Below are 19913 nucleotides of genomic sequence, written 5' to 3' on the forward strand. Positions count from 1 at the left end.
CCCCCCATTGCCGGCTCCTCCCCGAGTTTTGGGACACCCTGTATATGAATACATACATATATATATTGAGCACATGTTAGTGGTAACAGCTCGTGATGTGCACTAACCTAAAGGAACGTCGCGAGGATGTGCGTAGAGTAAGGAACAAAAGACGATAGTCTACGACGCACATCGCGGCGGTCAAATCAAACTGAACACATATGGATTGCTTTCTCAGTAACTGCAATAAATTTTCACGTATCGATATTTATTTTATTTGGTTCGATCTCTGGATAATTCTGATGTTACATCGAGGCTAAATGACACTCTAGGAGGATAGTCGTTATTGCGTTGCTCAAGCGTTGGTGAAGTAATTGAGGACAAAGGCCAAAGCTGCCGCTTTTCCTTCTTCTGATGACTTAGGGTTTACGACTACCATGAATCTCTCTCGAGCCCGTGTCCTGCGATAAAACGTTGTTGACAGCGCTTTTCGCATGATGAGAGTATCTCATGGTTAGCCTGAATTTTCGCGCTAAATTTTTAATTTGTGAAGCAGCTATGGAAACTTTATACACTTGAAGTTTTGCTGTAGTAACGCATTAATTAGAGCCAGCAGTTTTATCTGAATTTCTCTGCTATCCAGATGTAACAAATTAACCTATGATAATTATAATCCAGGCGAATCGAGAAATATATTATTTTATACGAGAACGTGTGACTTTGTAATTGAAGGTTTTAATCGTGTATTTCATGTGAAAATATTAGAGTCAGTTAAAAATTACGGATAATTCGGACCAGTCGAATAATGAAGACAGTAAGAAACATAATACGTAGAAATCCAGCTGTATTTTAAATTTGACGTGATTCTATGTTTCTATAGTAATTGCATTAATAGTGTAATTGAACTATAATATTAGATTTGTAGTTATTGGATACAATTTTGTCATTAGAGAATTTAAAAATATTGTTTAAGTCTTTTTAATGTCTTTCTTTTTTAAGTAGATTACATTTTAATACAAACATTTGTTTATTGTAAGATTTAACTAAGTGAATCGAATTGATTTTGGGGTATTCGAATTTTTTATAAAAAAATTTTAATACATTGTGACGTCATTACCAAGATATTCGATTATTCGATTATTCGAATAGCCCTGATATTAGTACACACAAATTATTCAACAGCTTCATCAACGATCCGTTAGCTTTTCCAAGAGTCTTCAGACAGGTGCTACTTGTTGCTCGAGCCATGATCTCGCGTAACGCGTCGCCAAATAAAGCAGAACGTATGTAACACCATATTTTATTGAATCAAACCCTGACGCACAGTCTTCTTCGTTACAATCGTTATATTTGTTATCGCAGAATGTATTAACGATATAAAATTGTTCTCTCAATTAAACGTATTGGCGTTTTTATTATTATCATTGGCGGATATTGAAAATTTCATTCGTAATTGTTTTATGATATTTGCATTATAGTCTCGCTTAAAATTTCCAATTTGATTTGTAAATAAAAGAACAAATTAAATTGAAAGTTTCACATCCATGCCCATATGCATGGATAACGAGAATATTCTACGTGCAAACAGTTACATGCAAAATTAATAAAATACTAATTATACGATACACTTATTTTCTTTTTTATTTACTTTTTCATTTACTTTAATATTATTCAGATGTTTTCTTCTCTTTCGTACTAAACGTCATCATAATGCTCCGATTAAAGTAAGAAGATTAACGCACAGAAATTGCGATCTACGTGTAACGATATTGGCTTAAAATATAATAATAGGATCCAGGTGCGCAAATACGCAATCTTACGTCTTGTGGTCTGACTAAGAATCTCCGTGACTACTTAAGATCGCGCGCGTGGGTCGAAAACCCTCGTTGCTAAATTTCTTTAAACGAAATAATTACCGCAAGTAATTGCGATCATGGCTCATGGCAATTATCGCTATTATTTACAAGCTTAATTAACGGAATCATCGATCGAATTTATTATACATTATTTATCGAAATATGGTGCGTAAATTGCGTCTGAAATAAAATTAAAGGGAAAATGATGGAACAGTGATAATTATGCGATATAATTGTTACGGGGATAATATCCACGAAATTTTCATCGACAACGAAAATTGAGATGAGATAATGTCCAATATTTATGACACCTTCTGACAGAGCTGGTTAACGTCTAAGCAAGAAATTATAATTAGCGTTGCCAGTAGGCGTCTCACATATTAAAACCCAGCGTGATTTAAAACCCGATTTTGCGACCAATTTTTTACGACACCACTTTAATAACGTTGACTGTTTAACCAAGAAATTAAGAGCGACAAGAGTTATTTATATTCCTTAAACAAAAAGACACTTTCACTTTCTCTTTCCTCTCATTCAAATATCCATAATTCTTGTTTACTTTTTTTTTCTTCTTATACACAGTGCTCCGCGAAACCACGTTTCACAACTTAAATTACAGTAACATTATTAATTATAATCTCAAAGTTATAACGACGATGTTATTCATCTGACGCTTATATAAATGTTAAACTACAATTCTATTGAATTTCATTGAAAACAAATTAATCCAAAAAAAGAGCATTATTTAAAACTCGATTTTGCGACCAATTTTTTACAATACAATTTTAATAACATTGACACTGTTTAACCAAGAAATTAAGAACCTCAAGAATTGTTTATATTCCTTAAACAAAAACACACATTCACTTTCCCTTTCCTCTCATTCAAATATCCATAATTCTTTTTTACTTTGTTTTCGTATTATACACAGTGTTCCATAAAACCACGTTCCCACAAGTAGTAAGCTGAGTCCCAATTAAGAGTCACACGGAAAAAAAGCTTCACTTTGTTAAATTTTCGTTAGGTTATAGGATTCCGAGGTTTCAAAATATAATTAAATTCAAATTAATTAAATATATAATTAAGATACTTAAAATTTAAATTATATATCGGTGTGCGTTGGTAAAAGTTTGCTCCAAATATTATAAATTATTACACGCGTCACTCCGGAAATAAAGAAATTTAAGTACGACGTGTCATCTGTTTTGAAAATGGAATCGGTAAATTTATTTTCAAATCAAAATATTTAACGAGTAAATACATATTAAATTGTTATTGTTGTTAATTCCACTTTCAAAATACGCGATTTATATCTCGAAAAGCAAATTGTTAATATTGATAATAAATATCAGAAATATTAAAGTTGAGGATTGGAAATTTATTTAGATGTTAAGACTCACAATTTTGTTGACAGATTTAATTTTATAGATAAAGTTAGATTATTCTTATCCCTCGTGCCATAATCAGACTTCTTTCTTAATTCTCAAATGTTAAATATATGATAATTGTTGATAATAAATATCAGAAATACTAAACTTAAGGATTGGAAATCTATTTAGTTACTGAGACATACAATTTTGTTAACAGATTTAATTTTATAGATAAAGTTAGATTATTTTTATTCCTCGTGCCATAATTTCTTTCTCAATTCTCAAATTTTAAATATATGATAATGGTAACATCGAATCTGTCACTTCTTATAAACATTAAAAAGCTAGAGCAAGAAACCTAGCAGCTCTAGCATACGTTACTCTTCATACTCAAACCTAATAACCAAGTTCGAAATAGTTTGCAGAGCTATTATGAAATCCAGGAAGTAAATTTCGTAAAGCCTCGTAATTAAATTTCGGGTGCTGAAACAAGGAACTTATTTAACGACATAACCTTATTTTCAAGTATTCCAAGGTGAACACTTCCACGCAATAAATTATCAATAAACCAATACAAATTTACCAATCACATTTTGCAAATATTTCTCATTCAACTAAACTACTGGACAAAATTAGCGGCATACTTTTTTAAATGCTCATAATTATGAGAGTTTTCAACCGATTTCGGTGAAAGTTCGTGAGGAATAGTCTTCAAGTGTCTTCTGGGTTAGGTCTGGGTTTTCTTCTTGAAAAATATTTAATCTGAAAATTAAGAAAAATGTCCTAAGTAACATGAGTCCACGAATCATTTATTTTCGGGGTACATCCACTTTAACATACATCGGGTGGAGCAGAACTCGCGACGCACAGTAGAGCTCAAATAGAGAATGATTCTCGTGCAAACGTTTTTTTCATACGGGACTTCATTTTCGAGAGAATTAATTTCGAAAATTCGGTGGCCGTGGTTATTACGACCAAATAGTAATGTGTCAGAGATTTTATTCAATAACGATGCTGCGGTATTATCTGGATTAATTGGGTCTAATTAGTTCGATGAAGTACTGTTAATATCAGACCCACGTCGATGCTGCCTAACGCGAGTGGAAATAATTAGTTATGATCAAACGCAAGCGCGCGTAAACAGGAAACGTGTCTGACCATTGCTCTCTGTTTCTACTTCATTCGCTAACAAGCAGGGGCTTTTTAGAATTGACTTCAAAGTAAAACTGATTTGTTTTGCACGTAATCTGTGCTATTTAGTGTACAGTACTGACTCTTTAGTATTGCAAATTTATGAGTTATACTAATTCGGTGATGTATTTATTGATACTCTTTATATCAATGTTGTGAGTGCAATAACGTCAAAATTTATTACAAAATCAGTGTTTAGTAAATAATTTTAAAAATATTGTTTTTCGATTGCAAGTGTCAGTAGCCTTGAATATTTTAAAAATATTTATCTGTGCTAGTTAATGTGTAGTACTAGTCAGTATAGAAAATTAATAATTCATATCAATTCAGTGATGCATTTATTAATACTCCTTCAATCAATGTTATAAGTGCAGTAACGTCAAAATTAAGTACAAAATCAGTGTTTAGTAAATAATTTTAAATGCACTGTCCTTCGATTTCAAGTGTCAGCCTTGAATATTTTTAAAATATCTATATACTTTTATGAGAACGTGTGCGCGCTTACGTTTGAAGGATAAGTGACATTCTGCAAAATAAAGGGTATTTGAAAACGAACGTTGAAGAAGAGCTTGAAGAAATTGAGAGATGCAATTTGCTCTGATTTTGTTTGAATTCTTTACTTCAATTACGGCTGATATCATTCTTAGTAAAAAAATGAAATACAAATGAAATTTATTTCATGTTGTCATACATTAATAGTTCAATATTTTATTGTAAGTGTACGTTGCTCGTAATCTTCTTCTTTCTTTCAAATATTCCTCTGTTATTACCTGATTTTATATTATTTAAGGTTCGACCTGAAGAGCATAATAGAATTCGCCGAAACGACGTCCTCTATCGATTCTGATAAATTGATTTCAGTTTATGGCTGCCTGAGGACCAAATATTTTTTTCCCTTTTTAGAAACCACTCAGAACGAACCAACAACATTTTATTTTATTTCTTACTTTCTATTTAATGAAAAATAGAACCATATTTCGTTAATAGTAAATACTGATTTAAACATTTTTCTAGTTTCAGATTTCTGACAATCTTTTGGCTTTGAATAAAAATATACTTTAAAAACGTTAGTGAAAAATAACAAATTCTCGATAATTTTATTTTTAATTTTACCTCTTTGGACTAAGAAAACGAATGTAAGATAGTGAATAATAAGGGAACGTATGCAATTGATTAAAAAGTAACACAAATGTTTACATCTCCAGTTTTAATGAATGTAATAAATTATCGTTGTCAGAGTTTTATTTCGAGACATTTAAAACTTCGATAATAGGAATGTCAATTACAGAAAAATGTTCAACTGTGATTATTCGTAATCATCAGTAATTTGAGTGCTTTCATAAAAAGACTATTGAACAATTGAATAATTGAACAATTTCAGAAAGTGAAAATACTGATAGTTGAAATCATTCGCATCATTAGGAGTCATGAACTTGCGATCATTTGTACAAAATTAGGAACATTAAAATTGAAGTCAATTACAAAAGCAAGGATGTCACAGCTGTCTTTATATTTTAAAGACACTTTTTGAAAGTACAGAATATTAAACATATCATGATCCCTTTCAAAAATACCAAAACAATATTCTCCGTCAAAATAGAAGTGCAGAAAATTGTATTAGGATGTCAAAAGGTAGGGATGTCAAAGCTTACTTCACATTATAAAGACTATTTTTGGAAATTAAGAATATTAAAACTTTCACGTAGATCTTCAAAAATTCCAAAACAATATTTTCCATTAAAATAGGATTCCAGAAAATTGTGTAAGGATGCCAAAATGTAAAGATGTCAAAGCTTACTTTACACTTTAAAGACACTTTTTGAAAGTACGGAATATTTAAAAAAAAATGTGCTAATGCCCTTCAAAAATTCCAGAACAATATTTTCTATCAAAATAGAATTCCAGAAAATTGTGTAATGATGTCAAAATGTAAGGATGTCAACGCTTATTTTACACTTTAAGGACTACTTTTGGAAATGAAGAATATTAAAACAAATTTCATTATACCCTTCAAAAATTTCAAAACAATCTTGTTCATTAAAATAGAATTCCAGAAGATTGTGTAAGGATGTCAAAATGTAAGGTTGTCAAAGCTTACTTTACACTATGAAGACATTTTTTCAAAAGCAAGGAATATTTAAAAAATATATTACGAGGCCCTTAAAAAATTCCAAAACAGTATTATTTCACTTTGATTAAAAATTTACACAAATATTCGTCAGTTTTCGTAAATCTTTACATGTAAATTTATCAAGGTTAGACTTCGATACCTTCGATTGCTTCTTTGATAGTCTCCTTTATTTCTCTTAAGTATACTTAAGACATGATGTTTATAGGAATTTCTTTATTTCATTTTACCTCTTCAACCGTCTTCATAATGGAGACCATCTCCTTCTGTAGGATGCTGCACGTAGGAAATCCAAACTAATGATGACTTTTATTCCAGTATACCTTTGTCTGATCGATTCAGGATGTATGCAGTGTCTCGTGGCGCACTAGCGAAATCGTTAAACATAAGAGAAGGGCACGAAGGGCATACTCCTCGGCACAATCGCAAGGTTTTCCGCTGTTTGAAAATAGGATAGCAAATGTACATTATCGCAGAAAATTGCGGAACCGAGGATTCCGAGAATTTAAAAAAAATAATCGACTGACTCTTATTCTCAGAAAGAAAACAAAAGCAGGGAAAAGTGAACAATAAATTTTGAAAACTGATTGAACTTTTTCTATTTCTCCACTTTTCCTCGTGGAGAGATTAAAGTAGATTTCTTGTAATTTTGATTGAAATTCTGATAAGGGTATCGTAGATTTAATGACGTTGGAAATAAATTTGGAATGAAATCAAGTTTATTGGAAGCAGCGGTTTCCTGTGTCATCCATTACTACAATACTACTGGCTAATGGAGGCGACCCTCGATCCCATCGGGAATCCATAAATCTGCTTATAGAAAAAACCATTATATTTACAATAGGTAGATGATCAACTGTAAAAGTTTGAAAAATTCATCCGATGACCACGACCGTGATTACTCGAAATGCTGCAGTTTCTCGTACTTAGTTAAGGTTATATTAGCGAAGAATAATCGCTAGACTGCGGATTTTTATGCATTTATAGGAAATATGATTGTGCAAGAAACTACAAAATGCTCACAGTATGTGGTAATATAAAAAAACGTTGAAAGTAAAATTCATAGTATAATATTTGTAGGGTAGAAGGTTTAGGAAATAATAATTATTATTACACATTGTTTATACTGAAGAATATGAGTATTTATTAGCTTCAATTTTCTTTCGATTCATTTAACGTAGGTTTTCTAAGTATAATTAATTTACTTATTTAATTAACGAGGGTTTTTGGGTTTCTTGAGACTAAAGTATTTGATAAATCAACGTAAGTGTTTAATAAGAGGACCATTATAGTTCCTAAAGAAAGTTTGACAATACAGTCTAATGAAATTACTATTTTTATTTAATTTAGCTTGAATATTTACATTGAAGTTCGTTCAGTTTTATATTTTTATTCTTGAAATAGGACGATACAGTTGAAATAATTTCAGAAAGTGAAAATACTGAAGTTGAAATGATTCGCATTATTAGGAGTCATGAGCTTGAGATCACTTATACAAAATTGGGAACATTAAAGTTGAAGTCAATTACAAAAGCAAGGATGTCAAAGCTTACTTTATATTTTAAGGGCAGTTTTTAAAAGTAAATAATATTTAAACATATATCATGATGCTCTTCAAAAATTCCAAAACAATATTTTTCATCATAATGGGATTCCAGAGAATTGTGTAAGTGTGTAAATAAATAATATTTAAACATATATCACGATGCTCTTCAAAAATTCCAAAACACTATTTTCTATTATAAAATAGAATTCCAGAAAATTGTGTAAGGATGTTCGAAATGTAAGGATGTCAAAGCTTACTTTGCACTTTAAAGACACTTTTTGAAAGCAAAGAATATAACAAATATATCACGATCGCCTTCAAAAATACCAAAACAATATTCTCCGTCAAAATAGAAGTGCAGAAAATTGTATTAGGATGTCAAAATGTAAGGATGTCAAAGCTTACTTTACACTTTGAAAACTACTTTTAAAAGTACAGAATATTTAAAAAAAAATGTGCCAATGCCCTTCAAAAATTCCAATACAATATTATCCATCAAAATAGAATTCCAGAAAATTGTATTAGGATGTCAAAATGTAAGGATGTCGAAGCTTACTTTATACTTTAAAGACTATTTTTGGAAATGAAGAATAATAAAGCAAATTTCACGATGCCCTTAAAAAATTCCAAAACAGTATTTTCCATCAAAATAGAATTCCAGAAAATTGTATGATGATATCAGAATGTGAGGATGTTAAAACTTACTTTACATTTGAAAAACTACTTTTGGAAATGTAGAATATTAAAACAGATTTCACGATGCGCTTCAAAAGTTCCAAATGAACATTTTCCATTGAAACAGGAGTGGATAAAATTGGTAAACGCAAATGAGCAATTGGGTAAGAACATGCAGAGGCGTTCTCGGATTTCGCGGGCTAGAACAGCCCTTATCCACCAACGCAGGTGCGCGCTTCGAAGGCGCGCGGATCACCAGCCCCACCATGCACCACCATGCTCCACCATATACCAGACGTGTCTATAAAAGCACCCGACCCGCGTCCCGACGCCTTCGAGTTTACTCGTCGAGCCCTTCGATCGAGATCCTCCGCAGCCGGAGCGTGGAATTTCGAATTGGTGAACCCGTGCAACAGGACCTGTTACTTCCACGTAAATTTCTCTGTCGTCGTCCTCGATCTTCCTTCCACGTATCCGAAAGGTGAATAATAAACGCACCGAGGGGTTGTGACGGGGTGACCGGGCTGGTAAATGAAGTAGCCTTTGGAAACATTTTTTTTCAAGCCTGGTGTGTAATTTTCTTCGATGTTTACCTGTTATCTGAGCCCACATGCGTTAAATTAAAACCAGTGTTGAATTTATACTTCATTTTTTCGTATAAGTAGATCTTCAGGAAACGTTCCATTTGTTCTTAGCGAAGATTAGCATTGTGACACTCGGTATAATATCTTTTTTATTTAGCTGAAAGTCAAAATAATTTGTAGAATTTGACACATTTAAATTATGGTAATTTGATTAATTATCTCGGAATTATAGTAACTTTATTATTAATGTCATGCTTTCTCCATGTACATGAATGTTATTGTATAAGTGTGTTTTAGTATAGTATAAATTTTATCAGAAAAAGATTAATCTAAAAAAATTGGGCATTACATATCAGTCTTCAGAAGAAATGTTCAAATATTACTTCATTTTCCAGCTTATTATCCTGTGGTACCCCTTTATCACATTCAATTTTAACTTTTTCTATGACTGTGTTGACTATGACTGTTTATTTATGACTGTGTTCGTAGTTTGTAAATACTTGTAAATACTATAGAATTTTTTTGTAAGAAATAGTGAGAACTATTGGAATTTTATTTCCAACTGATAATTTTGTTTCTAAACAATTTGACTGTATCGTTTCCCCTTAAAAATCGAAGACCATTATAAAGTCTTACATTTGTATTCTCTTTCGATTTTTCCTCCAAAATTTAACATTTTATTTACCCTATACCAGCAAAAGTTTGTGGTTATTAAATTTATTTTCGTCAAAGGTGAATATTTTTATTTGTAAATATTATATTTATATTTGTACATCGTTTCTTTCATTTTTTACGTCGATTGTTACCTGTCACGTATGGCAGTCCCGCAAGAAAACTGACACGACTCCAAAAACGTCAACTTCACGTGACATCAAAATTCGTTTCATCGTGTATTTTTCAAAAGTTATTTGAACTCGATGGGACCGTGTCATATCGTCGACTAGTGGAACGATCCGAAGTTGAACAATGAGTATTATGCATATGGAGTGTGCCATTTTAATTTTATTTAATATAGTCTGTGAATTAAGCAAAAGAGTCGAATGATCTGAATGATACATATGCAACACTAGTGTACACTTTTTAAATATCAAATGAATAACACACGAAGTTATCATGTATATTAAAAAAATGAATTGCATTAATTCCAGTCATCATTATTTCTTTTTTAAAGATTGCTTTCATGTCAAAATTAATTCTCTGCTAATCAAGTATTTTTCAATATAATATATACACTGATTAGCATCAATTTTGAATAACAATAATTTTCAACCTGTCAAATTTTAATATCTAAACTTTTTTTCTGACTGTCGTTTTTTATTCTTTTACATCTGGTACAACTGTTTCGAGACATACATTACCTGATCCTTCTAGTATGGAAATTATGGCCAGTCCAACTCCTCTTTCATATCTGTGCTGAATTCTTCTTCCTTTCAAAATGAAAGCTTGAAAGGAAAAGCAACTTAAAAGATGAAACGAGATGTAATTCGAGGAGAGTGTGAAAATGTTTGTACTAGAATTGAGCATGCCTTCTTGAGTAGCTTCTGTAGGAAATGCATTTATTAGAAATGGAAGCGTATATTTTTTCATATTATTTTCGCGAAATTAAACTGAAGAAACACAGTCTTGTACGCGAGTCATTTCTTTGGACTTGATGTATTAAATATAATAATGATTATGACAGCGATGCACAAATTGCATAATTACGTAATCTTTATTTTAATGTTCAGTATTCGCCTAAACATTGAATAAATTTTGAACGATTTGATAAAATTTGACGAAGTTATTACACGTTACGGTGTTGTCCATTGCTTTTAATAAACTTTAATCAAGCAAAAGCTAGCTTTACGCGTGTTACATTTTCTCCTCGTTCCACGAGATGCAAGGGTAAATTTACAAACTGATATCATTTTGAGAAAAAAAGAAATATGATACTAAAGATTTAATTTAGTTATTATTAAAAATTTAGTTTGAAACTTTTTCTCACATGCTCTTTTGACAGGTGGGAAATTATTGTTATTCAAAATTAATGCTAACCACTCGATATTATATTAAAAAATACTTGCTTAGCAGTGAATTAATTTTGACATGAAAGCAATTAATAAAAAACAATAATGATGACTAGAATTAATGCAATTCATTTATTTAATATAGATGATAACTTCGTGTTTTATTTATTTGATATTTAAGAAGTGTAGACTAGTGTTGCATATGTGGCAGATAGAAATTAAAATTGATAATTGAATAACAAATTACTGTTATTCAAAATTGATGCTGACCACTCTATATTATATTAAAAAATACTTAATTAGGATAGAATTAATTCTGACATGAGAGCAATTTAAAAAAAAGAAATAATAGTATAAACTTTGCACTTTCCATTACGAATTTAGTAACATTTGATAATTTTGATACAAATAGGTCAGGTATTGGTTTTATTAAAGTTTACTTTTCATGGAAAAAATACAGCGAACCGGAAATTAATATATCGAAGCTAACCGAAGCCGTCATACCTTTTACATCTTTGCACATCGTAAAAGCACATTTTATATAGCGTCTACGTTATAAATTGTTCGGTCAACGATAACTGTCTCTTTTATTTTCTATTTATTAAATCAGCCGGTGATATCAATAATTAAAAAAAAAAACATACAGGAATATTAAAATTTACTTACATGGAAAATTCATCGACATTTTATCGTATTTCTTTGTTTAGTATTATTAAATATGTCATACATATGCTCTCATTGCGAAATTAATAAATCATTTTATAAATTTGTTTAATGTTGACGCAGAACGCGACTGGTCACATGGCGAACACTTCGGAAACCTCAGTGACGATTTACATACGCACTTGGTCTTTCATGATACTCTTCTGCTTCGCTGGCTGCGCAGCTGGTATGTATACAAATTTTAATTGTCCTTAACTTCACTTGTCTCCCAACCCTTTGTTGTTCAACACATTTTTGTCGAGTCTCACTTGACATACGAGCGCAAAGGGTTGATTGCTAGTACCACTGACACGGATACAGACAAATTATTTTTTAATGTTCATTAAAACTATCTACATACCTTTAATTTTTTAATGTAAATCTTCTACTGTTGTAAAATTACAAATGGTTCGATTGAAGTCGTGTTTGGATTCGGATTTATAAATAATAAAGAAATTAACTTTCTAGTTTAAGTAAATTGTATATACTCCTTGTTTAATGTACGGACATACTCGCGTCTACATTCGGACATCAACGCACTCGAAAAGTTATAATTGCGAGATTAACGAGTTCATTAATTTTTGACGCGATGACGCGCCTGGGTCTAATTAATGGATTTATATATTTCATTTATATAAACCTGGTGATAAGAAATAAATTGAAATTTTCCAATGCATTTTTGTGCAATATAATACTAATATATAAAATAATATTGTTTGTTTTCGAGGCAAAATTGTTATGCAATTTCTTTGTATTTTTGTTACGCGATGACACATTTGTTCTTATATAATTCATTTATATAAATTAGATAATAAGAAATAAATTGAAATTTTGCACTGCATTTTTGTGCAATATAATGCAAATATATAAAATAATATTGTTCGTTTTAAAGACAAAATTATTATGCAATTTCTTTGTTTTTTTTATGCGATGACGCATTTGTTCTTATATATATCATTCATATAAAACAAGTAATAAGAAATAAAGTGAAATTTTGCAATGTATTTTTGTGCAAATAATGTTAATTTATAAAATAATATTGCTCTTATCAAGACAGAATTATTATGCAATGACTTCTCATTAATATAAAATTATTCCAGCCCTATATATTCCATACTTAAAATAAATATAATTAAACTACCTATTTGCAACATATTTCTTGGCACCTTTATAAATGAATAATCCGTTGAACTGATCTTTAGAATTAAAAATTAAGAGGTAGTAAATATGTCCGCTGTATCTCGTTCTCAAATTAAATAAACCCGTTATATCTTCCCAACAAGAAACGTTAACTTTCGATATAGCTGGTAATTAAGGATTAATGTCCACGGTGGTTGCGAAATATAGACTTTCATTACACTTTGGCTTCCTGGGTGTAAACGACGGTGGAAAATGTTGCACTGACTCTTCCCGTGCACGTGTTTTCGAACTTTTATAAAAACGAATTACGAAAGTTAGAAAGGAACGGACAATTTTTATCCTTCGCGAGAGGAAAGCAGATACGATTGTCTCTAAAACATGACCCATGCTTTTACTTCCTACTTCTTGGTAATATTTCACGAGAAATAACAATCGTATCTCGATACGTTACATTTTCAATCGCGTATCGTTGAATTTTCTGAGGAGAAAGATAAATGGAAGAAATTATTCAATAGTGAAAATTAACATTTTTATGTGCTCTAGATTATCTTTGTGAAATTGTTAATGACGAATGGAGAAGATTTGCTTGAAGAAAATGAGTCCACTATCTACAAATCATTTTTTAATGTACATTACAAAACTATCTATACATTAATTTTTTTTTGTAAATCTTCTAATGTTGTCAAATTACAAATGGTTCGATTGAGGTCGTGTTTGGATTCGTATTTATGGATAATGAAGAAATTAACTTTCTAGTTTAAGTAAATTATATATTCTTCTTTACATTTACATAATTTGTGGAAAATTTACTTAGCCAATAAATATGTAAGTCGCAACGAGAACAGTAATTTTACCAACAAGGAGACGCTTACTGGTTCGGTTGATTTCAATTATGGCCGTCGGCTTTGTGCCCAGAGAAGAACGACGCCCTGCGTTATGTCGAAATGTAAACAAATATGAAAAAGACTTCCGCAATTATTCCTACTTCCGAATGGAAGGTAATTACGTGCACTAAAATTGCGGCTTCGCCTTTCCCTGGATATAAACTTATTAAGCGCCTCATAGATTACCGAAGTTTAGCGAAATTTACCTAAACGTGGGATTATATGAGGAAAGAACGATCTGTGCGTTTATAACTATTAAATTTTGTTTCTTAATCACAGCAACCATTCTCCGCTCCTATCTTTAATTTCAAGTACAGTGAAAACGTATACCATAATAATGCTCATCGTTAATAATTAAATTTCAATATCGAAACATACTGAACAAATTACTTAAAAGAATTTCTTGCGGATGAAATTTTTAAATTCGACAAATCAATTTTTTTTCAACTTATAGAGAATGTCAGAATTTTTTTTATACTTCGCAGTTTGTATATAATTTTATCTGTTTTGAGAGAAAATATGTTTTCACGAAGAAAAGAATGAAGAGTTGGCTTTGGTAATTATGTGCATCCAGGATATTAATTGAATTTATTAAATCCTTGAAAATATATACAGGGTTTTACGCAAATGTTGGAGGCTCTTAAGAGGGGTGATTCGGAGAGTGATTTGGAACAACTTTTTCCTTAGCGAAAAAGTTGTCCGAGGCTTCGTTAAGGAGATATTAGCAGAAAACCTCGACCAATCAGAGCGCGGCTGTTTATAGCGCGTAGCCTACGCTACTGTAGCTGTCTAGTGCGTAGACTATACTACTATGGCTGACTAGCGCGTAGACTATTCTACTGTGGCTGTCTATAGCGTAGCTTATTCTACTGTGGCTGTCAATAGCGCGTAGCCTACGCTACTGTGGCTGTCTAGCGCGTAGACTATTATACTGTAACTGACTAGGACGTAGACTACGCTACTGTGGCTGTTTACAGCATAGCCTACGCTACTGTGACTGACTAGCGCATAGACTATGCTACTGTGGCTATCTATAGCGCATAGGCTACGTTGCTGCGACCGCTCCATCGCTATACTCGCGCTCTGATTGGTCGAGGTTTTCTGTTAATATGTCCTTAACGAAGCCTTGCACAACATTTTTGCTAAGGAAAAAGTTGTTTCAAATCACCTCCCGAACCACCTCTTTCAAGGACCTCCAACATTGTTGGAACAAAACCTGTATATTGTCTATTTGTTTCTCAAGAATAGTGCAAATATACACTAACGATCAAAACTTAGCGAACAAATTTTTAAACGGTTCAAAAACATGGAAGTTTTCAACCGATTGGAATTAAACTCCGTGAGGAGTAGTTTTGTAGTGTCCTCTGGGCGCGTGTAAAATTGCATGGGCGAGGGTTGCAAGGGGAGGGTGTAGAAAAACGCCTCTTTGAAACAGGGGGTGAAGGGGTTGAAAAATACAAAAAACCTTTGGGGCGACTCTCCTTGATGCCCTTTACAAAATGCACCCTTTGAAATCCCTCTCGGACAAACGCACCCCCCACAACCTCCCACCCCCTCTAAAATCCACAATTTTTGGACGACGGTCTCGATTTTGGAGTCAATTCATTCTCTGGACTCCCCTGATCCAGAAAATGCCATCGCATATACCGTGCTCCCCATAGGCGCCCTTTGGGGGGGTGGAACAGCTTGCAAATTTTCAACCCCCTTCGTAAAAAAACACTTCCACGCATCAGAAGGCGATGAAATTCACTATGTTTGTTCTCGATACGTTAAGGATGAATGCCGAAAAGGTCCCGTTTCGAAAACTGCCCCCGGAGCTGAAGGGAGGGGGGGCAGAGGTAGGGGTGGTTCACCTTCAAGTGTAAGGGTTGGAACGTTGTTTCGTTACATGGATCACATGTCCAACAGTCCAGGGCATCGGGCTGACACAGTTTTGATGTCTTTTTCCAGCGTGAATAGCAATAAAATACGAAAATGTCGATTTTTTTTTTAAACTTGCTTCCAACTTCAGGTACATCTGCAGGGTGAAGCTTTAACGCTTGTGAATGCCGGCTCACTTAGTAAGTGACACTTAACTACTCTTTCAAATCTGCTCCGATTTGACAACGAAAGCATGATTGAAAAAATCTGAATTTTTGGGGACCTGTTAATAAAGCATTCGTGCATCTGGTACCATGAACGGCGTTGACGTGGGGTTGCTCATTCACGCTGCAGATGGGCCTGAAGTTGGGGTGGGTTTTCCCCCAAAAAAGACATTTTCGTATTTTATTGCTATTTACGCGGGAAAAAGACATCAAAATTGTGTCAGCCCGATGCCCTGGACTGTTGGACATATGATCCATGCAACGAAACAACGTTCCAACCCTTACACTTGAGGGTGGACCACCCCTGCCTCTGCCCCCCTCCCTTCAGCTCCGGGGGCAGTTTTCGAAACGGCACCTTTTCGGCATTCATCCTTAACGTATCGAGAACAAACATAGTGAATTTCATCGCCCTCCGATGCGTGGAAGTGTTTTTTTACGAAGGGGGTTGAAAATTTGCACGCTGTTCCACCCCCCCAAAGGACGCCTATGGGGAGCACGGTATGGGTGATGGCATTTTCTAGATCAGGGGAGTCCAGAGAATGCATTGAATTCAAAATCGAGACCGTCGTCCAAAAATTGTGGATTTTAGAGGGGGTGGGAGGTTGTGGGGGATGCGTTGGTCCGAGAGGGATTTCAAAGGGTGCATTTTGTAAAGGGCATCAAGGAGAGTCGCCCCAAAGGTTTTTTGTATTTTACAACTCCTTCCGTCATCCCTGGCCTGTTTCAAAGAGGCGTTTTTCTACACCCTCCCCTTTAGAGCGCTGAATTAACCCCTTCGCATCAACCCTCGCTCATGTAACTTTACACACGCCCAGAGGACACTGCAAAACTACTCCTCGCGGAGTTTAATTCCAATCGGTTGAAAACTTCCATGTTTTTAAACCGTTTAAAAATTTGTCCGCTAAGTTTTGATTGTAGTGTATAAATTACACAAATGTCCGATGACTGCCTTTAACAAACAATTAATGCTCTCCATGTTCCTGAATAGTATCTTCTCAAAGAACACTGGAATAACAATCTGAAACTTTGAGGTAGAATTAAAACTATCACCTCCGAATTTAAAAAATCTTCACCTACTTTATGCAGGGCTCTTGACTTCATTTCATTCACTGAATTTTCACTGAATTCTAATATATATATTGACTTTCAAAGGGTTAATTAGAACTTTGTTAATCGTTTAATTCTATCATAAAACGGGTTACCACAAATAATCTATTTTTAGACCTGAAAGATCACGCGATAGAGTCCAAATATTTACACACTGGCTTAACACAATTTCCAAAATTGTTATTCTTAATTAAAAGGCTGGTCGAGAAATTGTTAATAAACGGGGGCGTGTATAATAGAAAGGGCAGCTTTAGAAAGACTAACACGAGCAATAATAACGAGGTTCCTAGAACTTCATTAATGGGATCATCCGTGGTCTAGCGATCCCGGTTTCCATCGGGCGCGTTAAATTGTAATTGTATACACAAAATCTCCGTTTACGGCGTATAAGATTAACAACTCCACGCGTTCCTGGAGTTCGGTGGTGGTAACCTGTTGCAGCTAATCCTTGAAAACTGAGGTTTTGTTGTCCCATCAGTTTCAGTTTTCAGCGGGAGCTCTTAAAACGGATAGGCGATACCAGATTTGCGAGGAAATGAACAACTTATAGCTTGATAAAAATAGTTACTGTGTTATTAGGTTGTCCCGAAAGTTTCTTTCGTTGTATTCGTTGTATTAATATAATAAATAGTACACAATATTTTATGTATATTATTATTTAAATATCCGCCAATCCAATAAGCTTTGTTAGTATTTGATTGGTGAGGTATTTTAGTAATTAATTTTAATTATTTATTTTTATTTAGTATTTATTTAATTATACATATTTAAGATTGATTATCTATATTTATTTATGAACTTAAAGTATGTGTCACAAGTACTTAATATAATTCTAATAAATGAATAATTGTTTAAGATACGTAATATGTATGATTTTATGAAGTAATATATATATATATATATATTACATTAATGAATTCTGTACGATTCATTTTGCTCTATTACTGTTATAACATCAACTACTTATAAGAGATAGGATTGTCTATTTATATAAACACTGACACACAATACAACTGACAATGAGTGCAAGTCGCGAAAAAAAATTTTGTAACAACCTAATATTATCACAGAAGTAAAGTTGAATGCTAGGGATATTTTATTCATTTTAATAACAGTAATATTAAGTCTTCAATTGGTGGTCTTACTCATTAAAAAGAAGGAAAACCTCTCACCTTACATTACAACGAATGACCTCATTAAACATGTTTGTAAATTCCTCCAAACAAATATTATATTATTACGGATAAAAAATATATAATATATGCTTCCACACTTTGAATTCAGTCAGTAATGGCTGAATCGCAAGCTCGTATTTCACGTCAATTTGTATGCGACAAAAGCACACGCGTCAATTGGACGCCGTTGACAGGACAAAAAGAAGTTTTCGCGTGCGTCTTCGATGCACCTTCCTGGAAAAACACTGAGAAAGCGATGGTGCTTGCAAAACACTGAAATCGGAAAGCCAATTGTCGCCTTTGTCACACAGTCGAGATGGAACTAGATATGAAAATGGATGTTTCCTCGTACGTCCTTCCCATGCACGCTCATACGGACTACGGCTATGTCATTTGAACCTACAGCGTTTAATATTCCATCTATCATGCCCATTTAATAGGGATCTCATTTCATTAAGGCTTCATTGACATGTAATTTAGGTGTATCGAAGTGTTATTGAGTAGAGGGTATTAGTCTAGCATTTGCCAACGCTTTCACTGATGAAGCACGTAGGTAATAGATTTGTTTAAAAGCTTGCAAAATTCATCCTGATTCTGAAATTTAAAAATCAATTTTTATTTATTTCTATAGACTTTTGATTGCCTGCTCTTGATTATTCAAAATTCGACTCCTTTTTGAGATTCTACCAAATATTTGTGAATTTCAAATGTGTTATTAAGTAGAGGCTTGCAAAATCAATCTTGTGCTATAGGTAGAGTACTATTTATTTTTCAATTTTATTATGTTCCAATTAGCTGGGACTAATTAAAGCAGATAGTAGTAGTTTAAAATTTATTGGGACCCCTATAACATAATCTATGCCGAGCGTGTTTAACTATTGTTCGACGTTTCTACTTAAGATGGAATTAGTAAGCATTGCTAAATTGTTGTAGGTATAGTAGTATTTATTTTTCAATTTTACTATGTTCCAATTAGTTGGGACTAATTAAAGCAGATAGTAGTAGTTTAAAATGTATTAGGGCCCCTGTAACATAATCTATGGCGAATGTGTCTGACTATTGTTCGACGTTTCTACTTAAGATGGAATCAGTATGCATTACTGAATTGCTGTAGGTATCATTGACTGTGAAATTTGAAAATAAATTTTTATTTATTTCTGAGTATTTTAGTACTACCATTACTACAACTGACAAGGTATTTTTTAACCGACTTCGAAAAGGAGGAGGTTACTCAATTCGACATGTATACTTTTTTTTTTAATGTCTGTGCACCGATTACGCCGAGATGGCTTAACCAATCGGAATGAATCCCGTTGCATCCTATGTATTTAATAATTTAACCAAATTCATCAAACGATGGTGAATAACAATGCAGTTTAAATAGAAATTATTTCAGAATTTTCACTGCATTTTCCCATACTTTGACGTAATTATATCTAGAACTAGTGCGTATTCATATATATTAACTAGAAATTATTTCATACTT

General features: G+C 32.9%; 1 protein-coding gene across 4 annotated transcripts in view; it reads left to right on the forward strand.

Moving 5' to 3' along the window:
• Positions 1-19913, forward strand: part of LOC128878797 (uncharacterized) — a 128523-nt gene that overhangs the window by 102533 nt on the left and 6077 nt on the right. For 3 of the 4 annotated variants that reach the window (XM_054127334.1, XM_054127333.1, XM_054127330.1), the window contains one exon: positions 12122-12224. In XM_054127334.1, coding sequence (XP_053983309.1) covers positions 12137-12224 — 88 coding nt within the window. In that variant the 5' untranslated portion in view covers positions 12122-12136. Of the gene's footprint in view, positions 1-8872; positions 9227-12121; positions 12225-19913 lie in introns of those variants that run through there. The other variant, XM_054127331.1, reaches the window with a different exon arrangement.

Source organism: Hylaeus volcanicus, chromosome 6 (genome assembly GCF_026283585.1).
Source record: "Hylaeus volcanicus isolate JK05 chromosome 6, UHH_iyHylVolc1.0_haploid, whole genome shotgun sequence".
NCBI classification, from domain to species: Eukaryota; Metazoa; Arthropoda; class Insecta; order Hymenoptera; family Colletidae; genus Hylaeus; species Hylaeus volcanicus.